The sequence below is a fragment of the Lepeophtheirus salmonis genome, chromosome 5, assembly GCF_016086655.4.
Source record: "Lepeophtheirus salmonis chromosome 5, UVic_Lsal_1.4, whole genome shotgun sequence".
Taxonomy (NCBI): domain Eukaryota; kingdom Metazoa; phylum Arthropoda; class Copepoda; order Siphonostomatoida; family Caligidae; genus Lepeophtheirus; species Lepeophtheirus salmonis.
In genome coordinates this window covers 46,113,667-46,129,346 of record NC_052135.2, presented here as the reverse complement: position 1 = coordinate 46,129,346, position 15,680 = coordinate 46,113,667, and the positions used below count along the sequence as shown (strand labels likewise).

The 15,680-nt window shown below is 30.6% G+C and overlaps 2 protein-coding genes across 2 annotated transcripts; one reads left to right on the top strand and one right to left on the bottom strand.

Annotated features, from left to right (window-relative positions):
- Nucleotides 1-933: 933 nt before the first annotated feature.
- Nucleotides 934-4,617, bottom strand: LOC121117479 (protein kintoun-like). Its single transcript, XM_040711931.2, is given in 4 exon segments — nucleotides 934-1,276; nucleotides 1,279-1,824; nucleotides 2,191-2,738; nucleotides 2,807-4,617. Coding segments are annotated over 4 exon segments (2,172 nt in total). The 5' UTR covers nucleotides 3,615-4,617; the 3' UTR covers nucleotides 934-1,006.
- Nucleotides 4,618-11,098: 6,481 nt separating this feature from the next.
- Nucleotides 11,099-15,433, top strand: TrpRS (Tryptophanyl-tRNA synthetase). The gene is made up of 6 exons (XM_040711933.2): nucleotides 11,099-11,433; nucleotides 11,507-11,735; nucleotides 12,449-12,845; nucleotides 12,901-13,074; nucleotides 13,131-13,271; nucleotides 15,185-15,433. Exons 1-6 carry the CDS (start codon nucleotides 11,319-11,321, stop codon nucleotides 15,353-15,355), a joined length of 1,227 nt encoding a protein of 408 aa, XP_040567867.1. The 5' UTR covers nucleotides 11,099-11,318; the 3' UTR covers nucleotides 15,356-15,433.
- Nucleotides 15,434-15,680: the final 247 nt, after the last annotated feature.

Sequence of the window (15,680 nt, the reverse complement as noted above, 5' to 3'; positions counted from 1 at the left end):
ATTATAATTATTCGACACGAATTTATACGATGATCTAAATATAAACTTGCTTCTTACATAATTTGTTGCGTCTTTCTGCTTCAAATCCATATATATATTGCATATGATATTATGTTCATAATAGTGCTATATTTGTATTTGTGAGCATTCACAATAATGATTTTATTGAAAAGCGTACATATGTATTTAGGGAGTCTTTAGGTCTAGGCCGAGAAGATAATATTATTTTATTTAAGAAGTAGGTTACGCTTATTTTCCACGTGTAATAAAGAAGACACAGACATGGTAGGCTATTCCAGAAGTTTCCTTGGCAAACAGTCAAACTCCTTTCAACATAGTAATAGTCGTTAGAAGGGAATAAAAATTGAACAAGATTTGAATTGACGAGTTCTTTTTGATATTCTAACTTGAGGAAGTGGAACTCCTTCGGAAGAGTATATCTCATCTTATTCATAGAAGAAGAGGGAAAAATATAAAACTTAATTCAAATGATACCCTTCAAAAACTCAGGATGAGCTGCTTAGTAAAATGAAAAATAACGCACTTTCTAAAAAAATATCTACCTGTGCGATCAGGAATTAATATATTTTGTAGAGATAGGAAATGGAAGACTCAGAAATAGACTATGAAAGAAAACACAAGGACATACTCCAAAAGAATTTCTATTTTTTAAATACTTGTTATTATTACATAAAGTTGCAGTTTGATAAATACATAAATTATAGGTATTGATTTAGTTGAGTTTTTTTTAAGAATATAATAATTGTGTATTCCATTTTTTTGGTTTTTTTTTTTTGGTTAAGAGTTGTTTTGTTTTAAGTCACTAAATACTATCCATTTAATAAATACTAACTATATTAATTAATTGAAGAAAAGTAAAAGGAAGAGAATATTCTTATGATGATTACAATACAATTCGATATGAAACAAATACATATAAGGGGAGATTCTGAGTCTTATAATTATTGTCTGTATTTGAGGAGGCATCTTTGAATACACATCATTATTACTCAATGTCTAGCTCAAACATGAGCTGTTCGGAATGTTGAAATATATTGGACAAAGCTTCCTCTTTGTTCTTGCTTTTACGTTTATTTTTCTTACTTTTGTTTTTAGTAGATTGAGAGGGAGGATTGGAGATTGGAGAAGGATTATCTTCTTCCGTGTCCTCAGCAGTAGAGAACACTTCAACTCCAGAGTCACTAAAGTTATCAATAGTGAGGGAACTAGTGTCTTTTTGTGCATCACCCTCACTTGCTCTCCTTTGTCTAAGGGCATTTTTCCTTTTTTTTGCTCCATTTTAAGGTTCTTCTGTCTTTGACTAAATATAGACGCATTTTTTCGAAAGGTTTGGCGCTCAACATGATCATTGAAACGTACAGACTTTTTGTTGTAGGAGTGAGACATACTACAACTGCTATCATCCTTACAAGAAGAGCCAGAATCCTCTATGTCTTCTTCTTTCTCCATAACTAAATCCTTAAGCAAATTCGCTGAGCGAGATACAGAGGCGGCAGCCTCCTCCCACCGACGGATTTGATCTGCCTGAGATTCAGAATAAGATCGTGTGCGACGTTTTAAAATACCTCGTATAGAGGGCATATCCTCAGAAGTTGATGGATGTGTTGGCAATGAAGGCAAAGAGTTTAGGTTGTTGGTCATATCTTCTTCAGAGTCGAGAGGGGTAACGTTGAAGCGACTTCTCTCTCGCTGAAAAGAACTCTCTTCCATCAAAGAATCCTCACTATCACCGGAACTATGGCGCTCTTTGAGGGCAGGAGCTATTTTTTCTAACCCTTCGGGCATCGCATCTTTCTTCAAGTGCTGGAAAAATAAATAAATAATTAAATAACGGGTGACTATATAATCATGGAAATATCGTACAACAAACTTCAGATACTTCATTATACCAGAGGGCAATGAAAACTACTACAATGCTAAAAATAAGGGCTAAAATATGATCATACATATTTGAACTACAAATTATCAATGGAATAAAGGGAATAACTTGTTTAAAAAAGAAAACTTGATTTAATAAATTAATAAGATTAGATTATTATATATATATATATATATAATATCTCTATTTAATATAATAATTATTTTATTAATAATGAAAAGATTACGATCCAAAAATAAGCTAAAGTAAAAAGGGGAAAAATATGGATTCATCATGAATGAACTAATTACCTGGAATTTGTTTTGACTACTCCTTAGAATTTCTAAGCTCGGATTTGATTGAACAGTTAGTTCTTGTATAGTCTTCCCCACCAATATTTCATTATAAATAGGCGAAACTGGAATGTCAAGTGTGATATTATTATCCCAAAAGTCAACAGATGGTTCTTCAAGTCCTTCAGGTAGTCCATCATCAAATGAAAAAGCAAGAGCAAAAGCGTAGTCGTAACGAACCATTCCCGCTCCCATAGAAGAGAATCGTATCCGATATCCTCTAAGATGTTCATGTGATTGAGGTATTTGAACTATGGAAGAGGGATCTACATTTTTGACATCAAGAGTGACTGTAAGTACATCGTCCATCATACTCAAGCGATATTGAGGCTTCATTGCATCCTTATCGACTTCCAACTCTTCCTCCATATCCTCTTCTGAGATTGGAGGAGAGGAGGGGAGAAGGTCTGCTACAGAGTCGCTATCGATGCCACTATCAATGGATATAAGTCGTTCTGATTTATTATTTGGTATGATGGGAATGGTGACAATGAGTCTCCTGGTATCTGAAAGGGTCAAAAAAGAAAGTTAAGAAGGATGTTGTAAGATAGTAGTTGAAACAACATGCACATACTTTTTTCAAATTTAGCAAATCCACTATCCTCATCCACAGGATATGAGAATGGAACATGGAGATGGTAGGAGACAGGCTCTTGAGTCTGTAGACTTAAAGCACTGCGAGTGACATCAAGGTTGATAGATGAGGCTCCAGAGAACTCTGGGAGCTCTACTTCAACAATAACAGATTCGGGACGTTTATTATTACACTTTCCGAAAGATCCCGCTTGACTAAATGGATCAGACTCTCTGTACTTGATGGAATATTTAGGAGTTTGTGGCTTGAGGAGGATGGGATGAGGAATACCAACATAAGCAAGATTGGCAAGGACTGAGAAGGATTCTTTGCTTAAGGAGTTGTCCATGCGGACTACGGCCTCAATGGCTGTTTCTTTCAGAGCAGCCTTGAAACGACGGTTCTTAATAGCTTTTTTGAGTGAGAAAGGATGGAATAGGACGTCAAAGAGGGTCACAGTCTCTCCTTCATGGAGATGAGGTCTTGAAGGAGGAACGGCATAAGGGATTTCCCATTGTCCAGGAAATCTCTCTTTCGGCTTGGATACTTTATTCTCTGAGCAAAGGTTAAGGTACACTAAAGAGTTCTGTCCCTTAAGAACAAAGCCTGCTTGGGGATGAAGGAACTCCACGGGGAGTCCTTGAGTCTCCATTGCATATGCCTTCATTTCAGTCTCATATTTAGAGCTGTTCTCTTTCATGTCACGGACATACTCCAGTAGTAATCCTCTAAATTCAGGCTCAGACAGACATTTCTCTAATCGTTGGATCTCATCTTGTCTTAAAACGGTTTTTTCATTCTTCATCATAGTTGATAATAATAAGAAGAAAAAGTTGGAAAATTCGGTTGTTGTTCTTAGCTTTTGGGAAGTTTTTGTTTGAATGAGGCAAATGGGAAGAAATAAAAAATACAAAAAAAAAAAAAAACTGCCCGCACTTCTTGTAGCTATGCAATGCTCAATACACTATCGGAGAAAATATAGAACCTTTTTTTGGCGTGCGCTTATATAGACTAAAATGCAAAAGATTTTCCTTGTAATAATAAAGTAAATGTAGTAAATTGAAACTTTAACAGCTAACACTTAAACTATTTCAAAAAATATTTTTTTTTTATATAAAGATTAACTATTAAACTATTATCATTTTAATACGATAGAACATGTATTATATTTTTTAATTCAACCCAATTTTCTAATAAAACATATATATTATTTACAATATGCACTTTAGCAACTGAAGGAAAAATTGAGCTAAGTCACAATTCAATCAAGCTTTTGGAAAAACAAAAAAAAAAATATGAAGTGCCTCAGTTTTAGAAACACTTTTTTTTAAGTTTTATTTATATGGAGTTCGCTGTTCGCTTCTGAAACAAAAGTTTAAGCATGGATATTGAAGAATGCAATTTGATTGAAACAAATTGCTGAGTAGGTGTTCATTACTGATAAACGATTTTACTTCGATGAGAAATTCATTTGGCTTAGATAAAAATTGTGTAGTAGTGTATGTTGTACATAATACATGTATTTCATTATAAAACTTGAATTAAATTAAAAATATATATAGTACATATTCTATGGCATTGGAATGATAGTTGTTTAATGGTTAAACTTCTTATAAATAGAAATTAAATTAAATTTTGAAATGGGTAAGATATGAGCTGTTAAAGTTTCAATTTACTACATTTGCTTTATTAATATAAGAAAATTATTTTGCACTTCCGTCAAGCACAAAAAAGGGGGGACATTATATTAATTATTAATTTCGGTGTTCCCTACACTAACGCCTCTGCCACATAAAAATCTTTTTTGTACTGCGTCATTTATTATGTTTCCTCTCTCTGCTACTCTTTCATTCGGTTTTTTTTCTTCGATAATAGCCAAAAAATTCCTTTCCTTAACTAGCTAGATAGCTACTCCATACTAGATATCCTGGATATCAGACTTTAATCCCTATGGTATGTCCTTTGTGTTACTCAAACGTACTTATATTGAATACTTAATACTAAAGGTCTATACATTTGTGATTGTATTCGTTCATATCTTACCCTTGGGACCGGTGGGGGCGTGCTTTTCTACATAGAAGTTACTGAATTATTGTTTGTTAGGCCGGTTGCTTTTATTTATTTATTATTAGTAGTAGGGGGTAATCTTTGAAGTAAAATATGACATATTATTTTCATAGATATTTGTCATTTATATGTAATACATATTTTGTAAGATAAATGTTGTCTTTTTTATACGAATTCATCTTAATCCGGATTTAGAGTCGATATATATTATTTGAATTGTAATAACTAATTATTTGGTTAATAAAATAGTAACTAATACGTATTGCTTGATTAATAAAACGATATTATATACAACGTGGGATTCTGGAACTTAGTATACGTGTAACATTCTTATTCATTTTCTGATGAAATAAGTCTATGTGTTTACAATAGTTGATATTATATTCCGTAGTTGTATGTATTCAAGAATAGGTCAGTTCTAATGAATTTATCAGACTGGGTGATAATTATTTGTTAATAAGATATCCTAACTGACACTGCTTTAAACTAAAAAGAATTAAGTATCTTTACTTTAAACTAAATTAAAAATATTAAATAACTGTCGCAGAAGCAATGAACTTCATACAAGGAAAAATATAGCTAATATTTTTAGAAATAGTTGTCTGAAGAATTACTTGATTTTTTTTAATGTATTGATGATATTATACATTATGTATTTATATATGAAAGTTTTTAATTTGATTGAGAGATAGAGATGGAGAACGTACTGTTTTTGTTTACCTTAGTTACCTTAGTAGATCCACATTGTTTCCCCGTTTTATATGGTATATTAAAAGTATCCTGATGTTTTTACTAGAGATATTTCGTTAATAATTGAAGGAAAGGGTTAAGATTTTAATTATTATGTCATGTTCTTTCTGTATCCGACAAATGGTGAACTCCAAGCTCCAGGGCTGGATCAACAGCATGTGGGATCCCCATAGTGTAGGGGTGGAAGTATGCAGGATGTTTTGAGCAATTTCTCTGCAAAGGTTTGGGGAACGCTGGACCTAATACACACTTTTGTAGTAAGTGTAGTGCGGGGCTCTAGGGGGTCAGCCCCTTCAGTCATTATGATAAATCCGGTCTTTTCATGATGCCCTTTTATTTACTATCATGTTTGCAATTATAATTATTTTTGGATGATTGAGTCACACTTCACTAGTTATTACATTGTTGTGGAGACTTATAATATTTTTTAAACTCCGAGTCCACAACTCTAAATGTATTATTCATGATAAATAATACTATTAATTTTTACTTTTTAGATCTTACAAAATGTATTGCTGCTGTCTTGGTTGCAATTCAAGCACCAAAGTCAAGCGAGGATCTTCTGTTCATGAATTTGAACCTGAAGATCAAAATGTGAACAATGTTTTATCCTATTTGAGTTGTTATAAAGAAGAAACGGAGTAATTTTTTATTTTAGAGGATATCTAGATGTCCTCGATAACTTCAAGGAAAAAAGTAATCATCTTGAATTTATACAAGAGCAGCTATTTCTTCATTAAAAAACTCCATATGGTAGGATATATTCTTCAAAAAAACTTATCAAAAGATTCACCAGCGTTTTATCTATGGAAGCAGGAATAGATAACTCAAGATCTGATTATTTGAGTTATAAAATAGCTTTGCTCGATGCTAAGGACAGAAATGTCTCTATATCATCATAGACAAGGTCAAAGAGTTAAATTATTGGGTGGAAAGCTCAACGGATATGACAATAATAGATCGACCTAAATAATCTTGTGTTTTATGTTTAAAAGTGTCCTAGGCAGATATAACGACGTAGTTGTTATGGTTCCTCTATCGAGAATTAATTTAAAAGTTATGAAAAAATGTTTCTTCAACTTGTTACTGAATTCGGGTTTAGAACAGTCACCATCCTGACTGATGGACATTCGATCAACCATATCTTTTTAAACAACAAATTAGGAAATTATTTTACCCCACTCCATATTGAAAATCCGTTCTGCACCCCAAAAGAAAAGATAGTCTTATTATTTGATTCAATCCATAGTTTCAAAAAATTCTACAATAACCTAATAAATAGGAAACTTTTATCTTTTAAAAACCATGATGAAAAATTGGAAGCTCATTCTCACCATGTTGTCGAAATTTATCAAAAAGAAATAGGGTTAGGAATCAAATGTACACATCAACTTTCTCACCAAGTTTTATTTCCTCAACCTATTGACCAAATAAGCTCCTGCAAAACCTATTTTAGGAGTAAATGAATGTTGTAGGGATATGCTTAGCTCAACTAATCATCTTGACATTTTAATCGTTGAAAATGGTAACCATATTTTTTTTTTTAATGAACTTGTGAGACCGAGTGATTTTATGTTTCTGACTGTCTTTCATATTTATAATTTACTAATATTGATAAATATAAAGTTATAATTACAAACATGTATTGTGATTTTATTTATATTGATTCAGGTGTTGAGTATCAGAACGAACTGAATTATTCTTAGAATTCGAGAACGATTTATATCGTAAATCTTTACTTTTAGTAAGTTACTACAACAGAAATTCTTTAAATTATTCAAATGCGAATAAGATTTGAAAATAATTTTATTTATTGACATTGTAGTACATAACACGGCACTCTCCAATGTTACTAGAAATGATCTAGTAACATTGGCACTCTTCATTCCGTATAATATTCATAGTAGTCCTTGATGTAGGTCACTCATTTGTAAGTTTATTTTTAAAATATTATAATTTATGGCGAAAGAATTACATTCTCAACGCAACCTCTACATAACATTCAATATAATTAATGGTTCTAGCAAGGTTACGAAAGTAATTATTTACAAAATGTTTAATGAAGATATTCTACGGGTAATTGACATAGACGTTTTTATCCGTTACAATAGATTTGAAAACGTCGCACTCCATGAAATTGTAATTCATTATGAGCCATATTCTCAGAATAATAACTAATGAAATGACAAAGTACAATATTTCGAAATATATTTGAAGTTCCAAGTTTAAAAAAAAGGGTTAAATTGAACATAATCTACATACTAAAAAACAAACCATCATACATTTATGTTAAATATACAAAATTAAACAATTGGAATCATATAACTTACAACAATAAATTATATATACAGAATATTGAAATAATAGATTGATCTAAATAATATTTTCTTGTTCTGACACCGGAATCCAGTTAAATATATCATAACTTTAGGTTGCAAAACACAAGCGAGACGTGGAGTTTAATCAAAAAGATAATCACCCCTCTTCTTCATGTGGAAGTTGCTATATTCAATTGTGCACATGATAGATATATCTCTACCGATGAGATCTAACTAATTATTAATAATAAAGTAAATGTCAAAATCATAAAATTAGACAATAAGTATATTAATAAAAAATCTTAGAAATAAATTAATCGTAAAGATTTAGAGCAAAAGCTAATTATGTAGTAATGTCCGGCGATATTACTCCTATTAAGAGCATCAAAAAGATTTTCCCCGTTATTTAGGTATGCTTATATAACAACATACTATTATCATGAAAGATATACACAGTTGCTAATTATAATGCTATACCCAATGTAACTAACCCCGTTGTTGTGACCATTTAAGCAGTTTTTTTGCCTTGTATGAGTTTTCTGAACACCATTTCTTGGAGCTAATCAACCATAGCTAATCCTTAAGTGATAAAAAAGTAATATTTATTGACTGTAATATCATGCCCAAGTCTTCATGTGAAAAAACTAATGTCAAACAAATTAGTTGCGAACCATCCAAAGCTACTACTTCCGTTGTTGTGACCATTTAACCACTTTTTTTTGCCATTGAATGAGTTGGGTATGATAATTCTTGATAATTTTGGCTAAAATAGAATCATATTTTAGAGTTAGATTTAAAAAAAAAATGAATACTTACTGTTAGATAGTACAAAATTCAGAGTTCTATTTCAATAAATATTACTTTTTTTATCACGTAAGGATTAGCTATTTTGATGCCCTTAATAAGGAGTAATATCGCCGGGCATTACTACATAATTCGCTTTTGCACTAAATCTTTACGATGGATTTAATTCTAACATTTTTTTTATTAGTATATTTATTGTCTAATTTTATGATTTTGACATTTATTTTATTATTAATAATTATTTAGATCTCGTTCGTTGAGATATATCTATCATGTGCACAATTGTATATAGCAACTTCCACATTAGGAAAAAAGGGTGATAATCTTTTTGACTTTCGTTATACCCTCAAAAATCATAATAAAGCAGGCAGATGATAATCACATCAGTTTTTTAAACAATGACACCAAATGTATTTTTCCCCCCTTCTCCTTGCACGCGATTTTCTCTACAATATTATCAACTTTAACCATAACTAGGGGTGTGGAAATCGTGTTTTGTGCAAGTGCGCCCGCAAATACAACTTAAACTATCTGGTTCCTCTGTTTTCTTTCGGGCATAAACAAACCTTTATTCATAAATCATACTTGATGGTCGATGGGTAATTTCGAATATACTTATAAGATATCTCAATTATGATTTTTCTAACATTACAACTTATCTGAAAATTTACTACATATAGAAGCTTTCGTTCACCAAAATATAGCTTTACTTGCTACTATTTAATCAAAATAAATAAATAAAATTAAATGCAAACTATAATAATTTTTGCATGAGGCTGTAGATGTTCATCCCTTACATGCATGCTATTTACGATTTGTTATATCCACCTTGTATATTGATATTCGTAACCAAAGTTTTTGTATATTATGACAATTAATATTTAATACTATTTTGTATCATACAATAAATATAACTAACATTAAGACATTTTCTTGATAATATTATTTTGATTAAATAGTACCAAGTAAAGCTTTATTTTGTTGAAGGTAAGCTAGATAAAGAAAAATCTGTCACAACAATCTAAGTCTCAGGGAGAAATAGTCCTAAATTTGGTCGAAATACTCATACTTCGCGAGAAAAAAGTTGAGTATCATATTATGCAATGACGCAATGGTAATGTGTGAGTCCCTAGAATAGAAATCATCCTAAGGGAACGGCATTTTACTACCTAAAAAACTGCACAGCTGCAGGAGGAAGATGCAAAAGTTTATTTTTGTATAAATAAGTAAAGATGTAATCAAGATATATAAAGATGTTTCTATACATCTTGGATGTAATAAAATATTTTTAATACATTATAGGGTCTGATTTATAGTAAAATTAGGTAATAGATGGATCGATTTTTAATGGGACAGTAAGGATTAAGTCATTTTAATTATAGGTCCCTTTTTTATTATTAATGAAAAAAGGATTTTTATTCTTAAACAATTCGGTCGTTTAGACCCTGAAAATGGCTAGCATCAACAATGTTGATTAACGACTTCATCATAGATATATAAAGTATAAAGTGCTTACTCTAGAATGACGAGGACAATTTATTGAAGCGTTCAGCTGATGAACAATAAAGAAACATATGGATCAAATCATTCAGTTATTATGTCAAAATTAGCCTTTCAGTTATCAATAATATTTCTTAAAATTTTGGTAAATTAATCATTGGTGATAAAATAACCTTCTAAGAAATTATAATTATTATTTTATTCGTAGAGCCTGCTTGCATTGTATTCAATTGTACTTCAAGAATACCGACTTATTCTAGATCACGATCTTGCTTGTAAATTGTAGAAGAAATGTGAACTTAACCACAACTTATGTGGAAATAAGCTTTTTTCCATAAGTATATTCATAACTTTATAAAACAATCATATGTTTTGGCATCCTTGTTAGTTGTTACATCTTTTAATATTCCATATATATTATAACCATCTATTGTCAGATGTCCTAAAAATCCAGCACTTCTAAAGCCTTCGCCAAGATTGGAAACAGACTAAATGGGCAAGGATATGTTTTAAGTACTTCAAGGGCTTTAGCATCATTAAGCATAAAGTTAAGTGGACACTTGTTAGTTGTTGATAGAACAGTGTCCCCCATTTTCGACTTTCCAATGCACTTAAAAAAAGTAGAGTCCCTTCGAAAAATCTTAAAGCGAAGAAAAGCCTAAAAGTTAAAATTGAGATTGATGAATTATTATAACAATTAACTATTTCGCATTTCACAGATTTCATATTTATACTTGTCATTTTGATAAGAGAAAAGAGGAAAATTTGAAGTTGAGTACCCTAATTATCCATTAGGCCCCTAAAATCACATTATTAAGTCAGACAAAACGGCTATTTGCTATATAATATTTGAATGTTTTCATCCTTTTGTTGTTTGTATTCATCAATTGTCTCTCCCTGCACTCTGTATTTTTTATCTCTATGATCTTCATTTAAGAGGTTGCGTGTTTAGTTTATAAAAGCTTTTAATAAGATATAGATTAATATTTAAAAAGTCTGACGTAGAAGGACGGCTGAACACGCATTTCTAACCGTATAACCAAGTAACAGACAAGATATCAAATACATTAAAAATGTCAAACGCGACGATGGAGAATCTCACGATTCAAGATGAGGGAGATGATTTTGTTGATCCTTGGAATGTCAAAAGCACTTCTGATAAGGGAATTGATTACGAAAAGCTGATAGGTAGGTTTTTTAACGTTTAGTACTAAACTAATAATTAAGTGACTATATAATATTAACTATTATGCTTATGTAGAACGGTTTGGAAGCTCTCGGATTGATGATGAGTTACTTAAACGCTTTGAGAAAGTAACAGGTAAAGCTCCTCACCATCTACTCAGAAGAGGTGTATTTTTTTCTCATCGAGACATGCATGTTATTCTGGATGCAGTGGAAAAGGAGAAACCTTTTTATCTCTACACGGGAAGAGGCCCATCCTCGGGCTCCATGCATTTAGGTCATCTAATCCCTTTCATGTTCACAAAGTATGTACTTTGTACAATGAATATATCTGTATAAACCTACCAGAGATGACGTCAAGTATATTTTTATGTACTTAAGTCAAGTATTAGGCTTTTTTTTTTCTTTTTTTGAGGAATTTATGTATTTGACAAGTACCTGCAATGTTTTCAAGTGCAAGTACTATGAAGAATATATTTATTTCTTGTTTTGTTTCAATCCCATTTTATGAGTTAGTCTACTTTTATAGAAAATAAATCCCTGGAAGTTAGCTTAGGAATTCCTTCAAAGAAGACATTTTATTGTCGGGAATGGATAGGACAGTTATAATCATCTTAAGCTGAGAATTTAATATTGTCAGATTACAGCCTTTATTATCTTTCAACAAATCAATAGAAATTAATTATTTCCTAACCTAAGCAACTAAATAATACGTTCAGAGTCAAAGACTCTCTATATCAACACTTGCAACTTGCGAGTACATATTACAATTGATGGAAATATTATGGTTCTTAAAACAATTTTAAACAAAATAAGTTGAAAGTACATATGTATAACTTTTTAAACCAATTATCAGTACTCGCATATCATGAATCATATAGTAAAAGTAATCAATTATAGGATTTAAGGACACTTAAGTACATGGACTAATTTACTTGGCCCCATCCCTGCTTTGTACAATGAATATATCTGCAATACTTATATTGGTTGATTATATTATAATTCGTGTTTGTTATAGATGGCTACAGGAAACATTTGATGTTCCCTTAGTGATTCAACTCACAGATGACGAAAAGTTTCTTTGGAAGGATTTGAAACTGGAAGAAACAAAGAAACTTGCTTATGAAAACGCCAAAGACATAATTGCCTTAGGATTTGATCCTGATAAAACATTTATCTTTTCTGATTTCGAGTTCTTGGGACAGTGTCCTGCATTTTATCAAAATATTGCAAGGATTCAAAAGTGTGTCACTTATAATCAAGTCAAGGGTATTTTCGGTTTTGACGACTCAACTTGTATTGGGAAAATTAGCTTTCCAGCGATACAAGCGGCTCCCTCATTTTCTGGATCCTTTCCATTTATATTTGGAGGAAAAACTGATGTGTTATGCCTGATACCTTGTGCCATTGATCAGGTACTCATATTTAAAATCTATATAACATATCTTTATGCAAATAATCCGTATTTAGGATCCGTATTTCCGAATGACGAGAGATGTTGCTCCTAGAATCAAGTTCAGAAAACCTGCATTACTCCATAGTACCTTCTTCCCCGCTCTACAAGGTGCTCAAACTAAAATGAGTGCTAGTGATCCGAATTCATCCATATTCCTGACAGATACTCCAAAACAAATAAAGAATAAGGTAAATCCTTTGGAAATTCTGTTTTAAACATCACATTAAAGAAAAATTGTGCGTAGATTAACAAATATGCCTTCTCCGGTGGCGGAGCTACGATTGAAGAACATAAGGAAAAGGGTGGAAACTGTGATGTGGATATCTGTTATCAATATTTGACCTTTTTTTTGGAGGATGACGATAAGCTAGCGCAAATTAAAAAGGTATTATATAATTATTTTTTTTTAAACAAAACAAAAAATGAGGCAAAGAAGTTACTCAATAAAAAAAAATAGTACATTTTATTTTAATTAATATTATTACTTTAAGTCTTATAATGCTGATGTAGTCCCATTTTCATAGAATATAGGACTGGACAAATTATCAAAAAGCACTATTTATGTATAGGTATATAGTAATTTTTTGCCTATTGTATAAATTGGTTCTAGGGGACGGATTAAAAAAATTATGTGTATTTAACGTTATATATTAACACATTGTAGGATTACACTAGTGGTTCCATGTTGACGGGTGAATTAAAGAAATGTTTAATTGATGTTTTGATTCCTATTGTCACAAATCATGGTCAAAAACGTAAAGAAATAAATCTTGAATCCATCATGGAGTTTATGTCTTTGAGACAACTTAACTTTGCTTCAAATAAGCAGAAAGGTTTTTAATTTTCAGATCCATATTTAAAAAATAAATTTAAAAAAAACTTTACCTTTTTAGTAGTATCTCAAAAAGTATTCATTCCTGATACTTCTAAGTACTTGCTTCAAAAGTATCTCGACACTGAAAGCTTAGAGTCTTTAAATGAATATTTTAAGAATGAGAGCTATGTAGCTAATTCGGTATTCAGCTCTGCAGATTTGTGCCTTTTAAATAATGTAGATCTTTGTCCGATATACTCATTTGGTGTTCATTTAAAACGTTGGAAACGGCACATTATGGCCCTTAAGAGGGATAAAGTATCGCCTATTATTGAAATGAGTGATCCGGATATTGAAGCATTTATACATGACCTCTTGATTTCAAGGTGATAAGAGTTTGCTTTTTTTTATATTTTCTTTCTCTTAGTACCTCTTTGATTTGATTCATATTGCATGATTTTGCTAATTTTTTGTAGGAATTATATTTTAATTCAAAAATAATCAGGAACATATTCATTAAATTTTATCCTTCTAATTGTATAGTGGGCATAGAGCATAATTCCATTTATATAATATTAATACATATTAAATAAGTTTTTTTTTTTTTTTTCCATCTCATAATGTAACAACTGTAATATTATCATTGTTTGGAGATTATAATAATTATAGTTTTCAAAATCAAGTTATCCATAACTATATAGACTAAATTTTTATAACAAATCTTACAAAAAAAATAATTCTAAAAATGAATGCTATTGAATTTTTCCTTAGAACCATGATCAAATATGTGATAAGTTAACACAGAAACAATCTTGAACAAATGCCATGTCTCATTTCTATTTTAAATTATATATATGTACAATATACTATAGCTCAATATTTTTTAGACATATTTTGGTCAATTATAGTTTTTGTACTCAAATTTCTGGATTGAGTTAAGATACCTAATAATTGTAACTATAGTTTAAAATTTATTTTGATATATGCGACTTAATTTTGACTCGAATCATATGGCCTTTCAAATATTATCTATCAATTTATAATTTTTTATTGTGACGATAAGTTTTTTCTACTTTAAGTTAGACTTGCGGCGCCTCCAGCGGATTAATCAAAATAATTTGTTGATAGAAATTGACGATAAATATTTGTCAAAATCGTTTTTGCTTATTTTTTTGTTAGCAATTATGTTATATTTATATTATAATTATGTTATATTTTAAAATGATATATTAATGTGAGGTAAAAAATATAATTTTCAACCAAAAATGACTGTCTTTTGGCATGCAGTATCCCTTTCAATGTAAACTTTTTATTATTTTAGAAGCATGTATCCATTTTTGGGTTGGTTTTTATTTAATTTAATTCAATTTTATGATACATATATACACATACTGTATTATCCTTACATATTATATATAATTAATTATACTATCATACTTATTTATACTATGATTTTAAATTTATGTTTTCATATTTTTCACTAGGATTATACTAGCGGAGAATTATTAACCGGATTTTTGAAGAAAGAAGTGATTGATCTTTTAACGCCCATTATCACGGAGCATCAAGAAAAGCGAAACTCCATATCTGACGATGATGTTAAAAAATTTATGACACCGAGAAGTCTTTCTACTAAATTTGTTGTCAAGAATTAATAATAGTGTGATTATATTATTATGTCAAACTAAAATAATAAATAATGTCCACATGATGATAAGCTGACTTTAAGAACACATCGGTACATTTAGTCTATTGTAGCTTTTGAACATTGATTGGATGTTATTTTGTAAATTTGGGGCTCTTAAATTTAGAATCAGGCTCGGGGACGGAGAAAATTCCTCCTTCCTTAAAAAAACCCCTGGGTACTACTAAAACAAAGAACTTGCAAGTGGAAATAAATTCAAATAGAACAAATATTTAGCTTATGTTTTTACCATCTCATCTTTGAATCTAAAATATTGATAACAAGGATCAAAAACT

Bases quoted from the DNA above. Each gene is read 5' to 3' on its own strand.
- TrpRS (XM_040711933.2), top strand. From the start codon at position 11,319: ATGTCAAACGCGACGATGGAGAATCTCACGATTCAAGATGAGGGAGAT. The intron at 11,736-12,448 runs GTATGTACTTTG...TGTTTGTTATAG, and splicing joins ATCCCTTTCATGTTCACAAA to ATGGCTACAGGAAACATTTG. The intron at 13,075-13,130 runs GTAAATCCTTTG...AATTGTGCGTAG, and splicing joins CAAAACAAATAAAGAATAAG to ATTAACAAATATGCCTTCTC.